Source organism: Protobothrops mucrosquamatus, unplaced genomic scaffold, assembly GCF_001527695.2.
Source record: "Protobothrops mucrosquamatus isolate PMUCROS unplaced genomic scaffold, P.Mucros_1.0 scaffold_25, whole genome shotgun sequence".
Lineage (NCBI taxonomy): Eukaryota > Metazoa > Chordata > Lepidosauria > Squamata > Viperidae > Protobothrops > Protobothrops mucrosquamatus.
Genome location: NW_015386101.1, coordinates 795888 through 813604, shown reverse-complemented (window position 1 = coordinate 813604; position 17717 = coordinate 795888). Strand labels below are relative to the sequence as shown.

At 40.4% G+C, this 17717-nt stretch overlaps 1 protein-coding gene across 1 annotated transcript in view; it reads right to left on the bottom strand.

Moving 5' to 3' along the window:
- COL4A5 (collagen type IV alpha 5 chain) overlaps positions 1-17717 on the bottom strand; it is a 135404-nt gene that overhangs the window by 14402 nt on the left and 103285 nt on the right. Inside the window, exons 34-43 of the mRNA XM_029282931.1 lie at positions 16722-16820; positions 16348-16437; positions 15621-15760; positions 15279-15405; positions 12587-12667; positions 10976-11074; positions 10758-10808; positions 9649-9834; positions 4169-4177; positions 1509-1669 (exon numbers count right to left, since the gene is read on the bottom strand). Of these exons, the coding sequence (XP_029138764.1) occupies positions 1509-1669; positions 4169-4177; positions 9649-9834; positions 10758-10808; positions 10976-11074; positions 12587-12667; positions 15279-15405; positions 15621-15760; positions 16348-16437; positions 16722-16820 (1043 nt within the window). The remainder of the gene's footprint in view (positions 1-1508; positions 1670-4168; positions 4178-9648; positions 9835-10757; positions 10809-10975; positions 11075-12586; positions 12668-15278; positions 15406-15620; positions 15761-16347; positions 16438-16721; positions 16821-17717) is intronic.

The window sequence follows — 17717 nt, the reverse complement described above, 5'->3', positions numbered from 1 at the left end:
AATTTCACCCCCTATAGACAGCGATGGAATCAGCTGACTATGCCGAGGCGCCGGCAACCACAGCCACTCGGTCTTGGAAGGGTTGAGTCTGAGTCTGTTCCTCCCCATCCAGACCCGTACGGCCTCCAGGCAACGGGCCATCACGTCAAGGGCATCGTTGGGGTGACCTGGGGTGGAGATGTACAACTGAGTATCATCAAAGAATATCAAAGGGAAACAAAGCAAGTCAGCTGAGAAGCAAAGGAGAACTTGCCTTAATGGTCAATGGGGAATTCCTCAATGAGGAAAAAAAGTTGGATAAGCAATATGGGTTAGCTGAATACTCATCAGCCATCAAGGGTGCTTTGTTTGATGCTGAAGCACCACACAATATTTAACATCTGCAGAGAAAATATAGATGAAGCAAGGGTCTGTACTTGCAATTAATGGAATGGAATGGAATAGAACAGAACAGAACAGAATATATACAGGAATAGAATAGAATAGAATAGAATAGAATAGAATAGAATAGAATGGAATGGAATGGAATGGAATAGGAATAGGAATAGGAATAGGAATAGGAATAGAATAGGAATAGAATAGATAATAAAATATACAGGAATAGAATGGAGTAGAGTAGAGTAGAGTAGAGTAGAGTAAAATAACAGAGTTGGAAGGGACCTTGGAGGTCTTCTAGTCCAACCCCCTGCTCAGGCAGGAAACCCTATACCATGTCCATTCTCTTCTTAAAAACTTCCAATGTTGGAGCACCCACAACTTCTGGAGGCAGGTTGTTCCACTGATCCAAGAAATGCTGCTTAATGGCTGTGGTGAAGAGCCATCATCTTGCAACCAACCCAGTTGCAGTCACACTTGATGTTTATCCTTTGAAGGAATATTTTTTGATGGGCTCCATCAGAAGAGCACCTACACCTCAGCTCTAGGAGAGGGTACTCTTTGGATCTGAAGAGGCAAAGGTCCATTTAGATCCAGTGCAAAGTATATGTTGCTGCCTCATTAACAAAAACATGTGATTATATGGGTGGCTTCTTTCAGATGCCACCAAGTACAATAAAGGTGCCCACACCAGATCTGAAGCACCTCTACTGCTTCCGGTCCAAATAATGCACACTCCTAGGCTTCTGTTACTTTTCAAGCAATCCAGTGGTACCCAGACCGTAGAAGAGACCTGAACATCTGAACTGTGTGGTCTACAGGAATAAGGTGTAGTCGGGATTAGGGTTAGGGTTAGGATGAGGGTTTTTAAAAAAAAATAACATTCTCAATATTTAGCAAACAGTCTGGATTCATGTATTTAAAAAACTTCTAATCTGTTTTCAAAGCCAGACATCCTACAGTTCTTCTGCTTGCTCTCTTATGACATTACCCTTCTAGATAAACAATTAACTAACAGCTAACATCCCAAGGCTTAGACAGAAATACCACCCAAGTGGGTGAGATTTGTTCTCAAGTTAAAGAGGTACGAAATCCCCCTCCCACCTCTTGGTTCCACTGTGTTAGAAACCAACTTTTGGCCCCTCCCATTTTTCACTTACCGACTCTCCAGGTGTCCCCTGATCACCCTTCAGTCCGGGCAGTCCAGGCTGACCAGGTTGGCCAGAGTTTCCTTTTTCTCCTTTCACTCCTCCAATCCCGGGTGGTCCAGGAGGTCCCTCAGGCCCAGAAAGACCTTCAAGTTGTAACAGAGAATTTGGTGTGTCAGTGCAACATCACTCTCTTTAGAATCAGCTCTATCCCCGGTGTGGCCTTGGGCTAAAAGACCATGCCCTTTATGTCTGTGGGCCATTTTATGTTCAAGGTCAAGTCAAGGAAGGACCTGCCCAGTAGTTGGGGTGGTGGTTAGGGTGGTTCTGCTACAATCAGTGTTTCTCAACCTTGACAATTTTAAGGCATGTGGACTTCAACTCCCAGAATTCCATAGCCAGCAATGCTGGCTGTGGAATTCTGGGAGTTGAAGTCCACATGCCTTAAAATTGTCAAGGTTGAGAAACACTGTGCTACATCAATTTATAATGCTTTGTGCCTTAGTTTCTGAGCATCGACTGTCCAATGTACATTTCACCTTTTCCTTACTGTATTCAATTGACCGTTTCTTAGCCTTTGGGCTGAGATCAAGTATTCTTTCATAAGTCTTATTCTACATGGGGAATGGCCAGGGAGGAGGGAACACTGATTTTGAGATAGTATGGAGAGGGATTGTGCTAGTACAAAATTGGAGGACCCACACCATGATGGTAACATTTCCTCTTGAGATGTATTTATAGAAGCCTTGGGTTGGAAAGGAAGTTTGGGTCTTCTAAGCAGAGTTGTGTATATTCCTACAGAATTGTAGGAAACTATGGCTGGGAGCCACAGGTAGAGTTCAGAACTGCCATAAAGAGGGTTTAAGGTGGGGGTTCTACCTCACCAACCTGGAACCCCAGGTGATCTCCTGAGGCCTTGCAGAGTGTAAAGAGATGGTACAGGCAGAGGTGAGAAGGAGAACAAATGTCTTTGGTGGACATTCTCATATCAATGAGTCAACAAACTCAACAACTGGCCATCTATGGTTTCTAAGATCAGCAGACAAAAACAGGGACTAACCAGCCCATGATTATTAGTGAAATGGCACCAATGAAGATAAGGAGAAAAGGCATGGGTAGGAAGGACAGTCCTTATCTTTGAGACAATCTTTCCACATTGGTTTAGTTCTTCCTCCTTTTGCTGAAGTCAAGTCATTCATTCATTTCAGGCATTCATTCATTCATTTATTTCAGGCATTTCAACAAATTTGTATTTTTTTTTTTGAAGGTGATCATTCATAGTAACAGTTTAACATGGAAAAGGTCTTTGGCATCTTAAATAAAAAATGAGATAAAGGTATATGGTGCTTTTCTTGTTTTAAACACATTCTACCACAGAATGGGAGAATGTAGATATTACTATATAAACACCAAATCAGAATTTGCCAACGTGATATCCTCCTGACGAATTGGAGCTGAATGAGATGGCCAGGAAATGGACAAAATTGATTTAAATGAATTAACTGGGTGCCTGTCCTGAAGATGCTGGCAATTTCTATGCTATTTCTGCCCTAGGAACATGATTTTCTTAAACCAACCAATTAGTTTAAGTGTTTTTTTTTAAAGTTTGATTGAAGAGAATGTTGATCTCATGAAATGTTTTCAACCATAGAAGTAGATGGGAGAGATAGCATATATCAAGGGGTAATAACCTACCAAACCCAGCTTGCCTTTTAAAATTATTTTAAAATTAATACCAACTGGAAAATTGTTGAGATAACAATAACAACAACAAAAGGTCTGGTAATTGCTATACCACATGAAAAGAAACATTAAGAAAAGTATAATCACAATTCTTAAAATGCCACAAGGTTCTGCTTAGCAACCGCCCTCCTCAAGTAGTAATTAAACGCAAAAGTCCCAGTTGAAAAAACTTTTTCCAACAGAATTAGGAAAAACAGATTAGCTGTCTAGGTTCCACATTTTCAAGGGATAACACATGAATTCTGAACCTAAACCTAGTTCAACTGTAACAAGGGTTAACAGAAACAAGCCAGATTTGTAAAGTATGGTTATATTGACAAAATAATACCTAATGTTCCCAAGTTTGCATAACACGCAAGGCTAAAATGCAGGTGGACTGAATTATGGACCAATGTATCATTGTAGGAGAAGGAGTAACACAACCTAGGGCTGGAGTTAAAAAAGGGATCAGTCTAGAATCCCTACGTAGCCACAAGTGAACTAGGTCCAATTTCCTTGAATTCTGTTGATCCGTATCTAACTCCAGGCAGGTGCTGTTAGCTGAGAAGATTCCTGCGCAGAGGCTATGTAACAATAAATCAGTTTAATTGGAGCTTCAGATGTGAGCCTCATCTTTCACATCTGACAGTTGTGTTCCCACAGGAGATGTTTTGAAGTTGGCTTGTTCAATAAAGTATAGTTCAAGCTAACCATGGACTGGTTTAAATTTGGATATGAGCAAAAGTATGATCCAGAAAGCTTCTGATTTTTTTTAATTGCCACACAGCTCTGTGTTAATGTGGGGTAATGTTAAATCATGATTAACAGTTATATCTTATGCAACCAGGATCTAAGTGTACAGCAAAATAACATTATCAAGCAACCAATACAGTCAAACAAACTTGCCAAGTTAAGAATCTAACCTGGAGGACCTGGAAGAGTCAGAGTTCACCAAAGGCCAATGTTCGTTGTTAGGGGGAAGATATGAGATATAACAGTGCAAAACAAGATGACTAGTTAGAATTAGCATTCATGAGTTGATACTACACAGAGAAAACCCATCTCACCAGCATATTTTGTATTTATAGATTGCAAATGTGTGCATGCACAGACAACCCTCCTTCCCACCACATCAAACACACATACCATGTGTTTCTAAACAAAATGATTTTTTTAGATATACAACTTATTCTGGTGATAAGGCTGCTACAACTCGTCAAAGTCAACCTTGGTTGACATTCTTCTGGTCAAGGCTCAATATCTGTTAGTTTCAGGTAAACAACAAACAACAAACATTTTCGTGATCATTTCACTGACTTGGCTGCAGAAGGGATAACCTGGTTGAAATCAGCTAGCAGTGTGTCTGTTCCAGTGACCTTGAAATAGTCTTCTAAGTTCTAAAGAAGAACAAAAGCCCATTTCTTTTGCATTGCCATTAAGACAAAAGGCCAGATATTTTTGCTGTAATCGTCCTGAGTTGGATTAACGTAATTTTATTTATGTTAAACATGGTATGGCAGAAAATGACTAGGAACTGTCATCTGGTTTGAAGGCTAGACTGCAAAATTTAAAAAGAAAAAATCTCAGGAACTATTGCCAAAAAATCATCAGAGGATTCCAGCTCAATTCAAAGACAATGTTCTTTTTGCCCATGTTAATTAATCCTGCTAGAGACACTAATATTGATGCTATTATTAATACTATTATTAAAACAATTGAATATGATGCAAAGGTATATTTATTATGTATTTCTTTTAATACTTAAAACATAACTGCCAATTGTTTCCGATGAAACCAATTCTGGAATAGGTTTATGCTATCCATCATGATTTGTACACTTCTCCAGAATAATGGATAAAGGCTAAAGTGACATGGAGTTAATATGCACAGTTTACAGCTTGTCAGTGAAATATTCACAAAAATGTAAAGAATCCATGCAAATTTATCAGCAATAAATTAGGAAGTACATATGCATAAGTTTCCATCTCACTTGTTTCTCTGCATTCTTGGTTGACCATTCTATATTAATGCTAAACAAAAGATTAGACTAACCGGAACTTTTTATTGCAAAACAAGAGTCCAAGTTTTGCTAAGCCTTTTCAAAATATACAAACAGAAAGTAACCAATCTTTGTTGCTTCACCATTTTCCATTTGCTTTTTTTTTTACATTTAATTAAACTGCACTTTTAATGAGCCACAGTTGATTGCTCTATTTAAATAACACTTAGGTTCAGAACTTTTCCATGAAGATTTGTTTTTGAAAAGCTATCTTAGCAAAACTTTCAATATTTCTTTTTACTCCATTTTATACAAATGTGTATGCCAAGTCAACTTTGTCCTAAGAAGTACACACACACAGACACACACACACACACACAGACACACACACTATGATTTTGTCTCATCAACATTATCTTACTACAAGAAAAAAAAATCTAGTTGCAATTAGAAAACATAGAGACTAAAACTTCTTAGAGCTAAACACTCTGCTTTTTTTTTTTAACCCAGAATTGAGTCTGAATTCAATAGGGATTTACACCTAGGTAAACTGGACAAAAGTACAGATCCATTTTATTGCAGCCTCATTCAGACTGGACTCTCGCTATAAACAAACAAGACAAGAATTGCAAAGGCATACAGTAAGCGATTCCAAATGCTAATAAGTCATATTTATAGCTTATGTTATGGCAAATGTGATCATGCCCAGAACATCACATTGATTCTACCAAAAACGAGATGTTTATAAATGGTAAATAAACACGCTTCGTTTTCAGTCGGGACACAATCCTTGCAATTTGTGGGGTAAATAAATCTCACATTTTAAAATAAAATAAAATAAAATAAAATAAAATAAAATAAAATAAATAAAATAAAATAAAATAAGTGTAGACCTTGAAAGACTTTTGTAGAAATTTAGACCATCATCTTTTTCTTTAAATTTTAATGGTATTTTTCAATCAAACTTCTGCCTTTGCCTCATTCTACGTACAAGATAGATTGATGACTTGGCATACTCATTCTGGAGAAGAAACCATAAGACGTACATTTAATTTCATGCAAAAGGTATTACGCTAGAGTTAGCTAACCTGTGGCACCTGGAAGGAGGTGATCAAAAGTTCACCAAGGCCATCATTACAAAGAAAAATATCAATATAGTTAGGCACATAAACAAACCGATACGTTTACACAGCAATCCATCTACATTTCTTTGTTTTTAATTCCACATGGACACCAAACTGTCATCATGATCAAAAATTATTATTATTATTATTATTATTATTATTATTATTATTATTATTATTATTATTATTATTATTATTATTATTATTATTATTATTATTATTATTATTTTTACAGTGAATGTCTCAGTCTCAAGGGGGAAAAAAATGTTGAGGCTGTTCAAGGGATGCCGTTTGGAATAAGTGCAAGTTATTACGGTGGGGGGGTCCTCAACTTACAACCATTAATTTGGTGACTGTTCAAAGTTATAAGGACATTTGAAAAAGATGACTTACAACTTGGTCCTCGCATTTAAGACAGTCACAGGATCAAAATTTGGATGCTTGGCAACCAGCATGTATTTACACTGGTCATGTAATCACCATCTGCCATCTTTCCATCCAGCTTCCATCCACGTAAAGTCAATGGGGGAAGCTGGATTATCTTAATGACCACATGATTCATTTAACTGAAGTGATTTGTGATAAAAAAGGCAATAAAATTGGGCACAACTAACTTAACAAGAACTTCTGATTCCAGAAGTTGTGGTTGTAACTTGAGTCTATCAAAAGCATCTCCGTGTTAGGAGTAGCTTCAAGAAGTCAGTCAAAAGTGCGACCCTCCTGCCAATTATTGACGATCGCTGTCAACAAAATAGATTATTCTATGTATCTAGTTCTGTTTCTTCATGGTTTGCAACTGCTTCCTTCTTGTCCAATCATTGCTGAGTTACATTCCAGAGGTTGATTCCATCAACAACGGGCCAATTGCATTTCCTTTTACTCATAACAACAGTTTGGTCTTCACCCACTGGCAGACGCACGGTAGCATGAGATGAACGGCTACATTCTACATGCAGTGAAAACAAAGATGATAGAAACAATGCCACCGGGCCATTACTAGCCCTTCCCCTTAGTCACAGTCTAAAGTGACAGGGTCTTCATCAAATTTAGTCTTCTCCCAATCCTCCTACATGAAGGGTCTTCAAACTTGGTCCTTTTATGACTTGTGGACTTCAACTCCCAGAATTCCTGGCTGAGGAATTCTGGGAGTTAAAGTCCACAAGTCATAAAAGGGCCAAGTTTGAAGACCCCTGTCCTACATGAAGGGAATGTGTGTGTGTTGATGCTGCCTTCTTCAAAGGTGAATCAAATTCTTCTGCAGTCATGTGGAACTACCCAACAACGGAGCTCTTCTTCAGACGCCTTGCACTTACTTCAAAGGCGTTGATGAGAAGACCTAGAGATGTGTTCTACTGCCTTCCTTGCCACCTAGTAGATACCAGGTTGAATGTTTGTCTGAATGCTTATCCTGGGTGACTGAATGTTTAACATCTAACTTATGTTTATATCCAGTTAATGAGTTGTTATCATCAACTTCATCACTGCTGTATAATTAACGACATTCTTATATTCTACTTGTATGCCATCTTCAGGTTTTTGTGCTGGAAATACATTTCTGGGATAAACAGATCTTAAAGAACTTGTGTACATGAAAGTCAGAATCTTTCTCTTATGTAACATACGAACAGAATTTTATCTGAAGTTGGGGAAGTTATGTTAATATTTAATCAAGGTCAGTTAGAAGCCAACAGGAACTCTAAAGGCTGAAGTCTAGGTTGGAGTAAAGCAATGGCAAATCACTTCCTTATATCTGCCAAAAAACCTCCATGGACATACCCATCAAGACATCAAGCTTGACTTAAAAGCAGTGGCCATCAACCTTTTGGGTACCAGGGACCAGTTCCGTGGAGTGAGTTTTTTCCATGGACCAGAGAGGGGGAGGGGCTGGTTTCGTGTGCTGCTTACATCCTACAGTTGGGGCTTTGCTTGTTTGTGTGGCCCAGTTTCTGGCATAAGACGGACCGGTTTGGATTGGGGACCCCTGACTTAAAGGACAGCTTATTTTAAGGTGTTAGAATTAAAGGACAGCTTATTTTAAGGTGTTAGAATTGTTTTTATTTGTTAGCCACCCTGAGTGACATCAATTGGCAAATTGATAGAATATAAATCCCACAAATAACTTATTAAAACACATTATTTAATGTATATGTACTAGGAAGAGACAAGATTTCCTAACGATGCCCAATCTGTTATGTTCTTTAGAACTCACTCTATCATTTTAGTTTTTTGAGATGTCATAACATTTTGTCCAGGTTGAGCTACAAATAAAATGCATCTTCTATGGTCATAAAGTGTCAACACTAATTGAGTCTTACCAACTGTCAGAAAGTGTACAAAAAGTGTCAATTACAGCAGGGGTCTCCAGACTCGGCAACTTTAAGGCTTGTCTACTTCAATTCCCAGAATTCCTCAGCCAGCTATGGAATTCTGGGAATTGAAATCCACAAGTCTTAAAGTTGCCAAGTTTGGAGTTCCCTGAATTAAAAGTCAGTCTAAATAACCCTGAATTATCTACAATGGCTATTCTAATAACTCAGTTGTCTTATTCCACAAATTCCAAAATAGGACTGTTGGACATATAACAATAGCACACAAGTTATATCACTTTCTCTAAACTTGCCAAGAATCGGTCCCACACGTCAGGCAGATTTGATCAGATACCAGTAACGGCCCGGTGGCATTTATTTAATATTATCACTTATACACAGGAACTACAAACAAACAAGATGGACGGGGTGATAGAATGAAGATGAGACGGGATGCATTGCACCTGCTGGAATGGAGGATACAATGGAGCAAGAACGAGCATTAATGATGAGCATAACCCAAACAAGGAGGAATAAATGATGAATATTGAACATGCTGTGCTGCTAACATGAATTTGATTTCCAATGGTCCTACGAGCAGTGAGAATTATCATTCGGTGCACAAGATGGATTTCCTGATCAGGTGGCATCATGGTACAGGCAGCCTGGGCAGATGCTATTAAGGCTGATTGGGTGCTTGGCTTGATGAGTGCTGTGATGACATGCAGAGCCCATGTAAAAATTGGCAAAGTTTTGCTGGCAGATTATCAGCAGATTCTATTTTTGTCTCTTGACTCTTGACAATGCTTGTCTTTTTCAGGATAACTCAACGATGCCTCAAAGGCACTTTATATACGAAATGTCTGGCCAGATCATCAAAAGCATGAGCCTGGAATGAGCTGATCAAAACAATAGAATGATAAGCCAATAACCTTCCAGCAAAATATTCAGTGTATAGACCATCCTTTTCTTACCTGGCCGTCCTGGGATGCCTGGAGATCCAGGGTTACCCTTAGGTCCTTCTGATGCTCGCCCAGGAACTCCTGGAGGACCTTCTAAGCCCTGGTTGCCAGGATATCCCTTGGCGCCCATTTCTCCTTTTAAACCAGGGGGTCCTGGAGGCCCTGGGGGTCCAGAGAAGCCTGAATCTCCCTTTTGACCTATTTGTTAAAACAAAGAAGGAAATAGGTGTGTAAATGGGTCAGCATTCCACAAAGGTCTTTAAATTGCTGATGAAGAGAGATGGGAGATACCACCAGAGTACTTGATGAGGCAGGCTGAGAAACTGGTACCCAATATTTTCTGATATATCCCTCCCAATAGCTCCCACCTGTCAGCATTCTCAAAAAGACCAGGAACACCCAAAACCCATCCTTCAAATTTGCTGCTCCCATTATTTTCACTTTACTTTATATATGAAGAGTTTTTATATTTGTGGTTCATGATTTAAAACGGGTAGTGAAGCAACTTTACAGGACAGGGGATGTGAATCAAAAGTAAAGGATGTATTCATTAGATTGTGAAGCAAAATTTCCTAGATGGTTAGATGCAAAAAATTTTGTGCATACCGGCCTTTCAGTTTTAACAGAATAACAGAATGGCAGAGTTGGAAGGGACCTTGGAGGTCTTCTAGTCCAACCCGCTACTCAAGCAGAAAACTATAGCATTTCAAACAAATGGCTGTCCAAACTCTTCTTAAAAGCTTCCACTGATGGAGCACCCACAACTTCTGGAGGCAAGTTTTACATTACCCTCAGTCTGGATGGACCTTCCCAAAATTTTGGGCATATATCTCCTAAGGTTTGCAGCCAACATGATTTTTAACCAGGCATCCTGAGATTTGCAATATTAAGAGATCTGAGCATTCTGAGATTTTCAGAATTTGCAACGCTTGCCCTCTCATATCCAAATGTCAATTGCATTTCTGTCTCCAAAATGAAGCAACCTGACCATCCAGATGATGATCCAGCCGTTTTAGGAGTCAGGTAGAAAAAGCTTTTCTCTCTCACTTGGTACCAAATTCTGAGGTCTATTATGAAACAATGAACTTTCTTTTTCGTTAAGAAATAAAATTAATCTTTGCCTGCGAGTCCTTGGAGGCCTGGAGGTCCGGGAAGTCCAAATCCTGGTTGACCTGAAAGAACACAACCACAATGGCCAAATTAACCATGCAATTTCGTGTTATGGACTTCTGAATGCAATCTTTGTTAAAAGACATCAACCTTTCAACCGATGGATTCATCGCCATGATGCAAAAGGAAAAGGAAAGCATCAAACCGAAAAAAAAGGAGACTCACTCACCTGGTTCACCTTTCTGCCCTGCTGGTCCAGGGATGCCATCTTGCCCAGGTTGTCCTTTTCCCCCCAGAAGGCCTGGAGAGCCAGGGCGACCAAATTCACCTAAGGAAGAGAAGAATTGCCAACAATGATTTCTCTTGATGTTTTAGAAAAGTAATGCAAGGATCTGCCTATTGTAAATACTAACACTTCTAATGCAATTCATAATGCAGACAAAACCAATCCCTTGTGTTTCTACAGACTTGATTTAGGACTGGAATTGTTCACTTATCACAGAGATGACCACTTCAGCTGCTCTTCTTAAACATTTTAGGAAAGGAGAAATTGAGAAATTTCACATAAGAGTAGATGTACAGCTAGCCACAATTATGTACAATGATGAAATTTCCCCATTTGCTCTTGCTGCTATCCTTTATGTGGATACTAATGAAGATGTAGATTAGGTTATCAACCCTACGCTACACCCCTGATATGCAGTCTTCTCCACAAACAGTAAGGACCACAAAGCATTCAAAAACTCAATGCAAGTCCAGGTTTACACCAAGCAAGCTAATGCTGTTCTCTGCAAACTAGGATCTCTAATCTAGATAATATGTTGCAAACCTAAAGAAATGTAACTTAACTTAACCTAATCAAACCCAACCCAACCTAGCAAACCTAAAGACTAGCTAACTAACCTTACCTAACCTAGCTTTACCCAACCCAAGCCAGCAAACCAGAACTCTTTTTACTAGGCATAACCATGCAGAAATACAACAAAGGAGTGTTTTATTTGATGTTACACATTCTCCACGGCTGCTAGATTGGTGTATGCTCAAAACTGGAGGAATAAAGGAATTCCAACAGAAGAAGAGATTATATACAAAATTTTATCATGTGCTGAAATGGATAGGCTCGCAATGGAAATGAAGGATAAGACAGAATCAGACTATTTTGAGATCTGGGACAAATTTTATCACTGGTGTGAATCAAGGAGAACTGCTCAGGTTTTAAATTAGCGTTAAGATAGAATTATATATAACTGTATATATAACTGTATTGTATACTGTAGAAGAATATGTTTATATAGAGATCAAGAACTATGTATTAATTATATGTATCAAGAGGAACAAATTGTTAGGAATATTTATTTTGGAATGTCACGTTATGTCCATCTTTGTTTTTAACTGTATTATAAATAAAAAACTTTAAAAAAAAAACAAAACAAAAAAACAAATCACAATTAAGGAAACCATGGCACGACATGTAAGGGGGAATTAGGATGTGTAAGTGATGCTTTCTGGCTTAACATGAGGCTCAAGGGTAGCCACTGTGGATGGATATTTCAGATATCCACTGCAGGATGGTGCCTGATTGATTGCATGGGGCCTGGGAGGGAGAGCATAAAGAATTATTTTTCAATCCATACTAGATCGAAGAAAGGAATGGCAAGGAGTCAGATTCAAACAGTGTTGTCCCTTGACCCTCATTTCACTTGGAAAAAATGACAGGAGTGACCAAAACCTTCTTCTAACCTGTAATAGACTTCAGTAGTTCAAAGGCTTTTAAGATAGTTCAAGACAAACAAATCAACCAGGGAAACTTTTTACCTCTTTGATATTTTTCAGCACCTACCTGGAAGTCCAGGTGGCCCTGGATCACCTGGGCTTCCTGCAGATCCATCAAAACCTTTTGGTCCTGCAACGCCTGGTGTCCCTGTGAAAACAAAACCACAATTTTGAAAGAAGCACTACACAACTTCAGTAGGCATCAACATCCCTGAACCGGAAAGACAGAAATACTGATAGAAGACAAGATTTGTAGCTCAGTGTTGAATTACGGGGTTCCTTGGTGCTGTCTGAAGTTAATAGAATAGAATAGAATAGAACAGAACAGAACAGAACAGAACAGAACAGAACAGAACAGAATATAGAATATAGAATATAGAATATAGAATATAGAATATAGAATATAGAACATGAATAGAATAGAATAGAATAGAATAGAATAGAATAGAATAGAGCTGGAAGGGCCCTTGGAGGTCTTCTAATCCAGCCCCCTTCTCAAGCAGGAGAACCTATAGTCCTATACCATCCCAGACAAGTGACTGTCTAGTTTCTTCTTAAAAATCTCCAGTGATGGGGTGCCCATGATTTCTAGAGGCAAGTTGTCCTCACTGTCAGAAAGTTTCACCTTAATTCCAGGTTGCTTCTCTCTTTGATCAGTTTCCAACCATTATTTCTCGTCCTTCCCTCTGATGCTCTGGTGAACAATGTGACCCCCTCTTTCTTGTGGCAGCCCCTCAGATACCGGAACACTGCTATCATGTCTCCCCTATTTCTTCTTTTCTTTAGACTAGCTAGCCAAACCCAAGTCCTGCAGCCGTTCTTCATATGTTTTAGTCTCCAGGCCTTTGATCATTTTAGTTGCTCTTCTCTGAATTTTTTCCCCAAAATCTCAACATCTTTTTTTATGATATGGTGACCAAAATTAGCTGCAGTAGTCCAGGTGTGGTCTTACTAGGGTTTTATAAAGCGGTACTAATACTTCGTGTGATCTTGATTCTATGACTCTGTTTATGCGACCCAGCTTTGTATTAGCCTTTTTGGCTGCTGCTGCTGCATACTGCTGGCTCATGGCCAAGCGATTGTCCACTAGGACTCCAAGGTCCCTCTCGCAGTTACTGTTTTTAAGCCAGGTCTCGCCCAATTTGTACTTGTACCTTTGATTTTTCCTGCCTAAACGTGAAACTTTGTTTTTCTCCACATTGAAACTCATTTTGTTGGATAGGGCCCATCGTTCAAGTTTGTCTAGATCTTTTTGGATCCTGAGTTTGTCTTCTGGGATGTTGGCTACTCCTGTCAGTTTGGTGTCATCTGCAAATTTGATGAGTTTCCCTTTAATTCCCTCATCTAAGTCATTTATGAAGTTGGTTGTTTTCTTGCTGATCTTTCGTTAGCAAACTGGGTACCATCATCACTGATCACTGATGATGTTACCTAGTTTGGTAATGAAGCATCTGCAAGAAAGCAACCAACTTCAGGGAGCACCACGGATCCCAAAGATGGAATTCCTAAAAATGAAATAGAATCTTCTGTGATTAGAAGCAAAGAAAAAAGTAGGCCCAGATAAAACAGCTGTGCCAATTCTCAGTTTAGGACATTTGCTAAATAAAACAGATTTTAGTTATCAAGCCAAATGAAGATGGACTATACAGGAACCTCTGTCTTAAACATAGAAGTCCCTGGCTTCCTTCCATTAAAGTAATCCTTTTGATTCCTAAGCAATCTGTCTCCATCACAGCTGGCCATGACGCAATTTGAAAAATATTAATAGGTTTTTTTTGTTCTTTTTTCTTCCTTATCCCCTCTCTTGCCTTTGTTGGAACACAGAACCCTTGGAAATTGGTCTTTCTGGCTATAAACTTCCACAAACTACTCCAGAAGGCTTTTGAAGTTGAGAGCGAGAAAGAAACGAAGCCTTTGTTTTAAAAAAAACAGGTAAAATTTTAAAGAAAGAAAACTAGCAGAAGGTATACGCTTTCAGCTCAGCAACTGGATTGTTGAGCAAAACTAGAAGATGGAAGATGGGGTAATTGACACAGTAAGGAAAGAAATAGAGATAGTCCTTGACCTACGGTCCCAATTAAGCCTAACATTTCTGTTGTTAAACAAGACAGTTTTTAAGTGAATTTTGCCCCATTTGCCACAGTTGTTAAGTGAAACACTGCAGTTTGTTCTTGTTAGATGCAAAGTCATGTGTGACCCATGACAACCCCATGGACGTTCCTCCAGGCCTTCCTGTCCTCTACCATTTTCTGGAGTCCCTTTAAGCTCATGCCTACTGCTTCAGTGACTCCATCCAGCCACCTCCTTCTCTGTCATCCCCTTCTTCTATTGACCTCCATCTTTCCCAGCATCAGGCTCTTCTCCAGTGAGTCCTTCCTTCTCATTAGGTGGCCAAAGTACTTGAGTTTCAACTTCAGGATCTGGCCTTCTAAAGAGCAGTCGGGGTTGATCTCCTCTAGAACTGACTGGTTTGATCGCCTTGCAGTCCAGGGGACTCGCAGGAGTCTTCTCCAGCACCAGAGTTCGAAGGCCTCCATTCTTTGGCGCTCAGCCTTTCTTATGGTCCAACATTCACAGCCATACATTGCAACTGGGAAAACCATGGCCTTGCTGTAGGAGCCCAGCATATCTGGAGGACTCGAGATGGATAGAAACCCTCACAAAGAACATAAGCTCTGGAAGACGTACCCATTTCAGAAGCAAAGGGAGAAGACCGCAGAAGAAAAGAGAAGAAAAATGAACCAGGATAAATCAATTACCTGGGGATCCAGGAAAGCCAGGTTCACCTTTGGCTCCTGGCCTGCCTGTCGAGCCAGGCAACCCCGGATTTCCAAAGGACCCTTTAGCGCCTGGAGAACCAGAGTAACCAGGCAGTCCGCTTTCACCCTGGGGGGGAAAAAAAGGAAAAAAAATCGGAAAATCTAGAAGTTGAAGAAGCTTCTTGGGTGAGAAGCACAACATTTTCAAGGAAAAAAACAAACCCCCAAGGAAGTCCAGTTGCCTTTCGGAAAAGCCCCTTTGGGATGTCTTGAGAGTAGCACAGGGCAACCCAGGATTATGAAAAGGTGCTCTACTTCTGAAAAGAAGGTTGGGCAACCTACCTTGGGGCCAGGAGGACCTGGAATACCGATGCCTGAAATACCGGGATCGCCCCTGTCTCCCTTCAGTCCAGGTGATCCAGGAGAACCAGCCTGGCCAGGACGCCCTGGGATGCCTTGTGAACCTTTTGAGCCAGTGGGACCTGTGCAAAACAGTGAAAAAACAGCAGATCGTAGCAGCTCTGAGGCAGTGTATGTAACCATTGTGGATCAAGGATCACACACTTTACAAGTGGAGTGGCAAGGCAAGGGATTAGAATAGAATAGAGCTGGAAGGGACCTTGGTGGTCTTCTAGTCCAGCCCCCTGCTCAAGCAGGAGAACCTATACCATCCCAGACAAGTGACTGTCTAGTTTCTTCTTAAAAACCTCCAGTGATGGAGCGCCCATGATTTCTATAAGCAAGCTGTTCCACTGGTTGATTGTCCTCACTGTCAGGAAGTTTCTCCTTAATTCCAGGCTGCTTCTCTCTTTGATCAGTTTCCAACCATGGTTTCTCATCCTTCCCTCTGGTGCCTTGGTGAACAACCTGGCCCCCTCATTTGTGGCAACCTTAGGAATCTAAGCTGATGACACATTTAACTCCGCCCTCCCCCCAGCTCTGCTTGCTCTTCTCCTACATCTTTCCAGCCAAGGAATAAAAGACTGAACCGAAATGTTTCCAATTACCAAGACAATCTTTAATTCAATGAGTGCTTGGAAGGAGTCGGGAATGCTTCTGAAATCCCTACCTGGCAGGCCCATCTCGCCGTTGGCACCTTTAAGTCCTGGAGGCCCAGCTGGTCCAGGGGGGCCTAGAATCCCAGTGTCTCCTTTGGGACCTATTAAAAACAGAATTATTGTTACTTTTTTTGATGCTGGATGGATTTCCATGCTGTAGACATGTAAGCAAATGTTCACAAGCTGTAATGGCCAAGTTCATCCATTGTCCTTTGTCAAAACTGGAGAAGCCATGTAACGACTCAGTACAACATGCAGATCTGACGATTGCCATTAGTAGGAGTTAGTGTTTTGTGCAGAGCTGGATTGATGCGAAGCGGAGCTATTGTTTCAACACTGAAATAACATGTCCATTCAGAAAAGCAAAGAGTTGGTTGTCTCTCACCTGGCAATCCAGCTGCACCTGGCTGTCCAACTGATCCAGCGGGCCCTGGGTCACCTGGGAGGCCTAGATAACCCTTCTGACCGGTCAGACCAAGGTTACCTTCAAGGAAACAAAAGATTGAATGAGTAGTCTTCACACTTAGGTATGACTTATCCCAGGGGTAGGCAACCTTGGCTCTTTTATGACTCGTGGACTTCAACTCCCAGAATTCCTGAGTCAGCTGTGCTGAGGGGAAAGGGAGAGGTTTCCAAGCTGAGCCATGCTGGCTCAGGAATTCTGGGAGTTGAAGTCCACGAGTCATGAAGGGGCCATAGTTCCACCATGCTGGCTCAGGAATTCTGGGAGTTGAAGTCCACCAGTCATAAAGCGGCCTAGGCCTAGGCCAGAGGTGGGCAACCTTGGCTCTTTTATGACTCATGGACTTCAACTCCCAGAATTGCTGAGCCAGCCACGCTGAGGGGAAAGGGAGAGGTTTCCAAGCTGAGCCATGCTGGCTCAGGAATTCTGGGAGTTGAAGTCCACGAGTCATAAAAGAGCCAAGGTTGCCCACCCCTGATTTAGCCAATCAAAGAAATGCAGCAAAGAATAGGTGTTGCTGAGTTCCAATATCTTCCTATTGATACTGATAACTATAGTATTTAGCATCTGATGGTGCCTGGTTGGACAATATTCCACCCAAACATTCCCCAATCAGGGTTTAATCATGTTGTTGCATTATTGTGAATTGTTTATCTCCAAACTGAATGCAATATCCACTGGAGAGCACACAAAAGTAACCATAAGGGAGATAGTAGTGACATAGTTCCTTTTAACGATACATTTTGACTGATTTGCCTTTATATTTAATTACACACTTGTATTTTATTTTCTATTTTGTTCCTAGCTGACTTGAACACACACGGTGGTGAAAAGGATGTAAGTCCGACAGCCACAGAGGTCTTCAGGACTTCTCTGGAGTAAACCAGGTTTTGTTCATTGTAGGAATATCATTCAGTG